This window comes from Populus trichocarpa, chromosome 13 (genome assembly GCF_000002775.5).
Source record: "Populus trichocarpa isolate Nisqually-1 chromosome 13, P.trichocarpa_v4.1, whole genome shotgun sequence".
Lineage (NCBI taxonomy): Eukaryota > Viridiplantae > Streptophyta > Magnoliopsida > Malpighiales > Salicaceae > Populus > Populus trichocarpa.
Window position 1 is genome coordinate 14,569,608 of NC_037297.2, and position 9,862 is coordinate 14,579,469.

General features: G+C 27.5%; 1 protein-coding gene across 1 annotated transcript; it reads right to left on the bottom strand.

The window, feature by feature from the left end:
* Nucleotides 1-6,220: 6,220 nt before the first annotated feature.
* On the bottom strand, nt 6,221-8,445 carry LOC7497409 (transcription factor MYB4). The gene is made up of 3 exons (XM_002319899.4): nt 8,213-8,445; nt 7,724-7,853; nt 6,221-6,766 (listed from the first exon to the last, which is right to left on the bottom strand). The coding sequence occupies exons 1-3, from the start codon at nt 8,343-8,345 to the stop codon at nt 6,259-6,261; spliced, it is 771 nt and encodes a 256-aa protein (XP_002319935.1). The 5' UTR covers nt 8,346-8,445; the 3' UTR covers nt 6,221-6,258.
* Between the last annotated feature and the right edge of the window lie 1,417 nt (nt 8,446-9,862).

The following is a 9,862-nucleotide window of genomic DNA, read 5'->3' on the forward strand; positions in this document are numbered from 1 at the left end:
AAATTAAGTATTGGAGATACTATTTGAGTTATTTTTATTATTTTCCTTGATTTTATGTTGTTTTCATATTTTTTATTAGTTTTTTGTTTTTGTTTATAAATTATGATTTTTCTTCATTATTAAAGTCAATTCCATGTCTATTTAAAGATATGTAAACTTTCTAGAGAGTCAGAATTTATTAATATTTTTTTAAAAATAAAACTACAAATTCAATCAAAACTCTATCTTTCTTCTATCTTGTATTCTTTGTTTGTGCTTTCATTTACCTCAAATAGGCTTTTGCAAACTAATTAGAAATAGTTACATAAGGAAATATGTGTTTTATATAACTTTGACTAGAATGTTACGAGACATAGAACTTTAAGGAATTTTTTTGTAAGTTAATGAGTATGTTTAAATCTTATATCAAATTGTAAGAGCTAAATTTTTTTGTAATTTTTTAGTTTTACAGTCTATTCTTGACAAGATCAGGAGAAGAATATATATAGGAGAAGAATATATATATATATACACACACACACACATCTAGATTACAATAGGTTTTTGTTATATTCATATTGTAATTATAATTTATATAAAAAATTTAAATATTCATATTATATACATTATCTATTGAAATGTAACTACACATAGAAAAAAATAATTTATCTAAGTTGATTTACACTTAGTATTTAGGATTAAATTGAATCCTTGAATGCGCAAACCTTTAGCTCACGCAGAAAGTCAACATGATGAAATTAAAATTTAGAAAGCAGTGTTAAATAAACGTGATTAGTCTGAATTAATTAATTAAGAAAAAAAAAACAGCATTGACTTTCAATCATGTGTTGGATCGGTCAACATGGAATTTCAATCATGAGGCACTCTTTGCAGTGGTGCCTCATTCCCATTACAGGTCTTCCCTTCATCCTGTGAGTTTTATTGTCAGCCTTAGAGTTATTTCATTACAAAAAAAGGGTAAGAAAATAAAGTAATTTTAATTATTACATTTGTGTGTTTCTTTAATATCATTAAGAAAAAATTAAATTCCGAAAGTAAACTCATTGGGTATTATATCTCCGTTGGAAAATCCTATAAAAATTTAAATATAATGGTATTAAATTTTAGATAAAAATTATTTGAATTAATTAGAAAAAGGACTACTAAAAGGTTTTCAGTTTTTTTTTTTTGCTGTAGATTACGCATGTCTTGGAGAGGATGAATATAAGTTTACATAAAAAAAATTAATTAAACTTAGCGAACAATTATTTAACCATTCTTAAGATATAGAAAAATATAAATGGCATGTAATTTTTAAATATCATGCACATGATAAGTTTAGTGATATTTTGATTAATTAAATTAAAAAAAGGAAATATTAAGTTAAATAATATTTTTAACGCATTTAGAAAAATCAATAATTATATATTTGAGCCCAATTTTGATAATGAGTTATTTATTGTAAAGGACAACTCAACCTTGAGGCTTGGGCAAAAGGCCTTCTTCTCTCCGTTTTTTTTTTCTTTTTTCATTTCCTTTTTCTTTGTTTTGTTTTTCGTAAGGTGTTAACAACTCAAATCCACATTTTAGATTTAGATTAGGGTGGTCAAAATAATGGCTCATTTATATTATTTAATCTGATTCGTTCTGGTTAAAATCAATTAATATAGATATTATGGATAATAATAAGTTAAAAAAATTAATAAATAAATATGATGAGTCGAGTAACGAGTCGAGATTTTTAAAACTCAGTCGACCAGACTTAATTAGTATTCCCTATATTTTTTATTGTTTTTATAACTAAATTGATTATTTTAGTTTAGTCAATTGATTCAATTAATATATTAAACTTAAATTATTTGATACAACTTATAACAAGTTTTGGACTAATTTATTAAGTTCAAGTTTTAAATGTAATTAAGTTTAACTTATAAAAATTAACAATATAACCCCGCCGTGAATATTTATAATATTTATAAAAAATTTAGTTCAATCCAATATATTTAACTTGCTTAGATTTAAAAAAAAAATCTAAACTAATCGGATTTATAACTTGTAAAACATAAAAAATTTAGTTTGATGCAATTTTAAACTCAAATTCGATCTAATTATATCCATGAATACTTATAATTTAGATTATTTGTGTTTTAAGTTCTTGGGTTGTTCGAGGAATTTTAGTTCTTGGAATAAGATTTTTGTACTTGTTTGTTGAAGTGTGATACTTGTTTTTTATTAGGTGAAATAAATTGATGTTCTTTTATTAATTTATAATGATATTAAGCTTGAATGTGTATATGATATGCAGAAGAAATATCATCTTGAGCAGTATTTATCAGAAGATTCTAGTGAGCTTATGATAAAACCAATATATAAAATATTTCTACTTCAAAGAATATTATACTAAAAATTAAAAAACTGAAAAATATTTATTCAATAGTGAAATAAATTAATATCTGTTTTACATTGTTTGGATACCAACATTGTCAATAAATTAATTTTTTGCTGAGTTGGGGTCATGGGTTCGAGAGCTAGGATAAACAATGTTTTCTGCATTTTGTCACAATTTTTTTTTATATAAAAAAGAGGGCATTCGTCCACCCTATATATATAGGCCCAGGCCCAGGCACAGGACAGGCGGGTCTGTCTCAGGTCTACTTACCTAGACTTTTTTGTAACAGGCTCACGGCCATTGTTTTTACTGGACCTTTGGTTGTTTTGAAACTTAATTTTTTTATTAATTTTATTTTTTAAGCTCGTTCTAGGTAAGCTGGGCTTTTCTGTAACAGGCCCATGGCCATTGTTTTCATTGGGCCTTGAGATTGTTTAGGCCATTTTTTTTATTATTTATTTCATACTTTGAGTTATCCTTTTTTTGTTTTTAATTTTTTGGTTTTTGTTTTTTGAAACCAATTATAAGTATAATTCTCCTTTAGAGATTGCAGCTTCCTAGATTTTGATCTGGGTTTGAAGATTGCAGCAGGTTCCTGGGTTCCGAGGTGGTAGGAAAATGAAGATGGATTAATTATAAAGGTACTCTGGATATTAAATTAATTATAATAATATTTTTATAACATTTTTTTTTACCATGTTGGCTTGCACTTGGCTTGATATATAAAGTGTTATCAATTATATAAATAATATGATGTGAAATGTAATTTTTAAAAAAGATGGGCGACAGGGTTTAGGTAATTCTTCCAAAATAAATTTTTACCCATGTAGAGTTAAAATTTCAAATTTGCGAGGCATATTTTATTGAAAAAAATCCTTTGATCACATGAAAAAAAACAGAGAGAGTTATTGCTATTTGATCCTATATTTTAAATAAAATAATTAGATAATCCCTTTATTTTTGAAAATATAATATTAAATCCCTATATTTTCATATTTTATTATAATTTGGTTCTAATTATATTTGGTTTTAATTTTTTTTATCACAATAATATTTTTTTTTTCAAATTATATTTCATTTGTAATCAAATCTTCCAAACTTACCTATCGCAGACAAAATTAAAAGTGTATTTAAAAAATAATTAATTTCAAAAAAGAAAAAACAACAGTCAACTTTAATTAAGGGAGTGACTTATGCTTTCTAAGAATTAAGGGACTAACTTACAAAACCAATAAATAATTGAAGATCATTGTTTCGTTAGCAATGTAAAAGAAAAAATTGATTAATTAATAAATAAAGAAAAGAATGAGGAAAATATTATTGAATGAATGTTTCATTAATTAATTAATTGTTAAAACATAATCTAAATGGTGTGGGGGAATCAATGTTCCCCACACACATTTCACTGTGGATTACAACAGTAATCCACAGTGATTCTTTCCCACTTTTTTTTTTTTCTAACTTTTCCGTTTTTTTTTGTTTTTTTTCAATTTTTTTTTCAAAATTACTTTTTTTTTCAACTTTCCTAATTTTTTTTTCTTTTGTTTTTTCCAAAATTATTTTTGTTGATTTTACTTTTTAAATATTGATCTGGTTAAAATTTTTACTTTGTAATTTTTTCTTGAAAATACTGTGGATTGCTTTGATGTTTTTCCACATAGTTTTTCTATTTTATTTCTTTATTTTTCAAAATTATATTTCTTTATTTTTTTTAATATGGAGCTGATTGAAAATTTAGTTTTGTAATTTTTTTTCTTTAAAACATTGTTTATTGCTACAATGTTTCTCCGCATGGTTTTTCTTAATGATTTTCTCTGAAATTATCTTTTTTTATTTTATTTTTTAATATTGAGTTGGTTAAAAATTACAGTTACAATATGTGAGGAAAACACTTTAACTTTCCTCGAAATTTACTGCTAGTTGCTACAGTGTTTTTTCCCACATGGTTTTTTTTTTTCTGTTTTCGTTATGTTTTTCCCTAAAATTATCTTTGTTAATTTTATTTTTTAAATATTAAGCTGGTTAAGAATTGTAATTACAAGTAAATACAAGTTTTTCCTCAAAAAACACTATGGATTGATATAGTTTTTCCTCACATTGTTTTTTTCCAGTTTCTTTTGTGTTTTCTTTTTTTATAATATTTTTTTCCAAAATCATTTTCATCGATTTTATTTTTTTAAATATTGAGTTGGTTAAAATTTAACTTTATAATAAAGTTTAATCATGTGGGGAAAGTATTGTAGCTTTGCTCATAAAACATTTGTGGATTGCTACAGTGTCTCTCCGCATAGTTTTTTGCTGTTATAATTTTTTTCAAATTATCTTTTTCAATTTTATTTTTTTAATATTGAGTTGTTCGTGAATTACAATTACAAGTCATTACAAATAAGGCTAAATCATGTGGGGAAGCACTGTAGCTTTCATCACAAAACACTGTGAATTGCTATAGTGTTTCCAACATGATTTTTTTCGTCTTTTTAGTGTTGGTTTTGTTATTTTTTTTGTTAAATTATCTCTGTTGATTTTTTTTTAATATTGAGTCGATTAAGAATTTAGCTTTATTATTTTTTTTTAAAACACTGTAAATTGTTGCAATGTTTTCTCATGTGATTTTTTTATAATTTTTTCTAAAATTATATTTGTCAATTTTTTTTTAATATTGAGTTGGTTAAGAATTATAATTACAATAAAGCTAAATCATATGAGAAAAGCGTTGTAGTTTTTCTCACAAAACACTGTGGATTGCTATAATATTTCTCTAAATAGTTTTTTAGTTTATTTTATTGGGAAAAACGCTATAGTTTTCCTCACAAAACATTGTCAATTGCTGCAACATTTTTTCTCATGGGTTTTTTTCCTTCCAAAATTATCTTTATTGATTTTTTTTAATATTAAGTTGGTAGAGAATTTAGCTTTGTTTTTTTTTTTTTGCTTTTTATTAACTGAAAAGCTAAATCATGTGGCGAAAGCACTGTATCTTTCCTCACAAAACACTGTAGATTGCTACAAATTATTTTGTTCAGTCTCTAAGTTTTTAATTACCAACACAACTTTTTTTTCCTTCATGAAATATTTGCTCCATCATATCTTTAATTTTTATTATTTATCTAGCGTTGAATCACAATTATAACACCATCAAGTACATTTATTTTATAAGCCCGCGTCAGCGCGCTGGCAATTCATCTCATTATATATATAAAAAAAACCCTCTCATCCCAAACCCCCACCCGGTGATCAGTCGTTCAAACTACTATTGTACTAATATTTCAACCGAAAGCCCAACTACACCTAATATATTTTCCTACGAATGGACTTGCGGCTTGGGAGAACTGTGTCCCCGTACAATAAAATCGTGTTTTACCACCAGAAAGTCAAACACATGACGAGTGTATTTGATAATGTGTGCATATATTTTTTTAAGAATTATTTTTTTTTAAGAATATATTTTTGATATTTTTTTTTAATTTATTATATCAAGACATCAAAATTACCGGACTAAAACAAATTAATTTAATGCCTATCTAGATAAAAACAAATTTAAATTCACTTTAAAAAAGGATTGAATTGAGAAAACATGGAATATACCCCAAGGAACAAATCAAGCATAATTATCAAGCAGGGAATGTGGAATTTATTTTCTTTCCCATCTAGATATACAGTGCTCGTATGAGTTGCCCCTCAATAATTTAACCAGCTTGCTAGCCATAAAAAGAAAATTATAATTATGCCCAAAACAAGCAAGTGACCATTTTTCATGCACTTTTGTCTATCAAACACCGTCACAAGCATCATGGCAGGAGAATGGGAGGCACAGTGTACAGAATAACTTCCACTAGAAGAGACATAGTGATCAGAGAGAATCAAAATATTTGTAAATTGTTTAGCAAATTTTAGTACAGGTTGCAATCCTCCATATCGATGAAAGCAAAAGGGCTTGAAAATTCTCCATCAAAAAATGGGGAGTCAGGGTCCACCAAGGGTGCCATAAAATCATTTGGCATGAAATAATCGTCAGACAAGAATGGTTCGGTCCAGAAATTTCCACTAGGGGCCTCGTATGCCTCCAAGAAAGCAAAATTATTATCAGAAATGAGGTCCCAGTCCGTTGCTGCTACGTTATCAATGGTTGAAATATCACTAGATGAAGCTTGAGGGGACATTGTACTCGAGGGGCTTTCAATTATTTCATTACTCGTGGCAGGATTTTGTGTGCTTATGTCTGTTTCTTCTGTGTCTTTCTCTTGGTTCTTGTCATCTTGAGACAGATCATCATCTGAGGACATTTCCTTCGCTTCCAGTACTGATTTCTTTCTCAAGCGTTTCTTCAAATTTGTGTGCCAATGGTTCTTTATCTCGTTGTCAGTTCTACCCGGTAACTGGGCAGCGATGGCAGACCATCTACATATGAACATGCAACGTAATGTAATTAAATAATGTAATGTCATGTAACATTAATGGAGAAAAATGATACTAGTTTTTAACATCTAATTAATCAGATAGTGAAAATTATGCTTTCACTAGGACATTAGATGAACGGTCTATAACATCCATCCTCCAATACAATAATATATTTTAAGAAAAACATATTATGTTAATTTTAATAACAAAAGAAAATAGAGATGACAGTTTCCAATAAATCCCACGACTAGAATGAAGATAATTTGATCTTGTTTGTTTTTGTGTTTTGAAAGCATTTTTAATTTTTTTTTACTTCAAATTAATATTTTTTGGTGTTTTAAGATCATTTTAATACGCTAATGTTAAAAATAATTTTTTAAAAATAAAAAAAATATATTATTTTGATGCATTTTCAAAGAAAAAATATTTTGAAAAACAACTGTAACTATGTGAAGGGAAAAATCAACTGCAACTACATTCTCAAACATCCCAATTTAAATCACCTGCTCTCATCACTATGTGAAGGGGAAAAAAACATTGAAGATAATAAATATAATGGAGTTAGTGTCATGCTAATATAATGTAATTATGTAGGGAGAGAAAACGATATTAGTCGGTTTTAATATTATAAGAAGCATGGCATTAATTTAAACTTTTTTGGGGAGAAAATTAAGAATAATACATTATTATTAGTCTAAAATTTAGGGGATTTTTATTGCATTCCTTATGCTAATTACATGTAACATTCATGTTAATTAACTCTCACATCATGTATTAAGAAAAAATAATCCAGTAAGAACTGAATGAATGAGATGAAGCATCATCTATTATTTGATTAGAAAGCTTGATAGGGTACGTATCTTTTCCTTTCCTTTTCTTTTCATCTTTTCTTAGTCAAAATCAATGAAATGATTTATTAATTTCTTTTAAGGAACAAGATAGTAATGAATTAGGTACCTGTTCCCCATTGTTTCATGTAAGCTGATGATGGTTTCCTCTTCTTCTTTACTGTAATTCCCTCTCTTGATATTTGGCCTCAAGTAATTCAGCCATCTCAATCTGCAACTTTTACCACACCTTTGTAGACCTGATATGTAAGCAAATGTGATCAATGGAGCAATTGTCAGTTCGACAGTACTGCAAGTCGAATCAACTAGTTGGGTGCAGCTGCTAAGAATCTTTGCTAGCCAAGTAACAATGAACTACTCTACAGTACTTTAAGAAATCCAACGAAGAATGGAACCCAAATGCATCGAAAAATGTATAGAGATGCTGAATTCCAGAAAAATAGGGTTTTTTTCTCAGTTTCTTTGAGCTCTCACTTCTCAAGAGCATGCACGGCCCTTAAATGCATCGGAAAATGCAGAACATTTAGAGTTCTATTAATTTGATTGTGAAACTGGGGAGGAAAAAAAAGCAAGTATGATCAATAATACAATCACATACCTGCAAACTTGGGAAGTTGTCTCCAATTCCAACAGCCATATCTAGTAACATAAGCCATTAGTTTCCTATCTTCTTCTGGTGTCCAAGCACCCTTCTTTAGTCCAGTTTTATCACAGCATGGAGTTCTCACCATTCTCACACCCTCTCTCTTACTCTCTTAATTCCTCTCTGCGTGTGCCCCTCAAGAGCTCCAATTTTCTTGGCACCCCGTATCACTTTGATTATGCAGCAGTGAAGCTAGCTAGCTACTTATACCACACAAACCTAAGTTTAGGAAAAACGTGTTTCATACTAGATTTTTAATGCTTCCACGCTCTTTTTACTACCGTCTTTTTTGGTTATTTTCCTAATATTTTATTTATTTATTTCATGGATGGTCTATCCAAGAAGATTTATTAATCATATTTTATTATTATTATTATTATTATTATTATTAGTGTTCCTGTATGGAAACTAAGAGAGGCTTTTCTGTCCTATTTAGCTTGATGGAAATAAAACTTCCTTGTTATGCAGTACCACGTGATGCAGTACTGTGCCATATATCTTCCTTCATCTATGGAGATCAGAAAAATTCAGATGCCGATGAATTTGGTAACGGCGTGCGGGCGTCTAGAATTGATTGTAGTTGTATGGTGTTTAAAAAATATTTTTAAAAAAATTTCATTTTTTTTATTTTTTTATTTGCTTCAAATTAATATTTTTAGTGTTTTTAAATTATTTTTATACGCTGATATAAAAAATAATTTTATTTTTTTAAAAAAAACATCATTTTAATACATTTATAAGTAAAAAGCATTTTAAAAAGCAACCGCAACCACTCTTTCAAACAGACTCATTTGAATGCAGTAGCATGTTCTTTCTTTGATTGATTTTGTCAACGTTCAATCAACCCGAGTGATCGTAGCACATTTTGATGAGCTTTTGTGCGTTTAGTGTGCTGTTTGAAATTACGTTCTAAATTGTATTTTTAAGAATATAAAAAAAAATTCATTTAAAATTATTCTTTTATGTTTTTCCAATTGTTTTGATGCGCTGATGTTAAAAATAATTTTTTAAAAATAAAAAAAAATATTATTTCGATACATTTCTGAATGAAAAATATTTTAAAAAGTAATTACTACTATACTCTCAAACACCCATTTAATATTTTCTAATATCTCATTTTTTTTTAAGTATGCTAAGCATGGAACTTATTTATTAAAAATGATTTAGATTAAGAAGGTAACAATATGTAATTTATTTTATTTTCTAATATATTATTTAAGTGAAAGTGAGTTTTTTTTTGGAGCCATTCTATCTTTGATTATAAAAATGTTAAGAAATTATTAAAATTAAAATTAAAATTATTGCTATATAATATATCAAGCTATAATTTATATTATTATTTAACAAATTCACTGAGAGGTAAAAGAAATATGAGCACGAGAGGATGAATTATGAAGAGGCAAAAAAGGCATCGTATTGCATGTTTTATGCCCCAAGTCAGCATGAAGGGGAACAGTTGTGCATGTAACTTACGACAACAGATGCTTCAAAATGAACGGTTCCGACCCCAACAACTTGTCAGTGATCAGTGTGAAATATGATCATCACTATTTACCCACAAGAAACAAAGGAATAATAATAATAATAATAATAATAATAATGTAA

What these genes read in the sequence shown, in the direction of transcription:
- LOC7497409 (XM_002319899.4), bottom strand. Translation starts at nt 8,345, where the DNA reads ATGGTGAGAACTCCATGCTGTGATAAAACTGGACTAAAGAAGGGTGCT. An exon ending in ACAACTTCCCAAGTTTGCAG is followed by an intron (nt 7,854 to 8,212) that starts GTATGTGATTGT and finishes CTTACATATCAG; the next exon opens with GTCTACAAAGGTGTGGTAAA. An exon ending in CATGAAACAATGGGGAACAG is followed by an intron (nt 6,767 to 7,723) that starts GTACCTAATTCA and finishes GTTCATATGTAG; the next exon opens with ATGGTCTGCCATCGCTGCCC.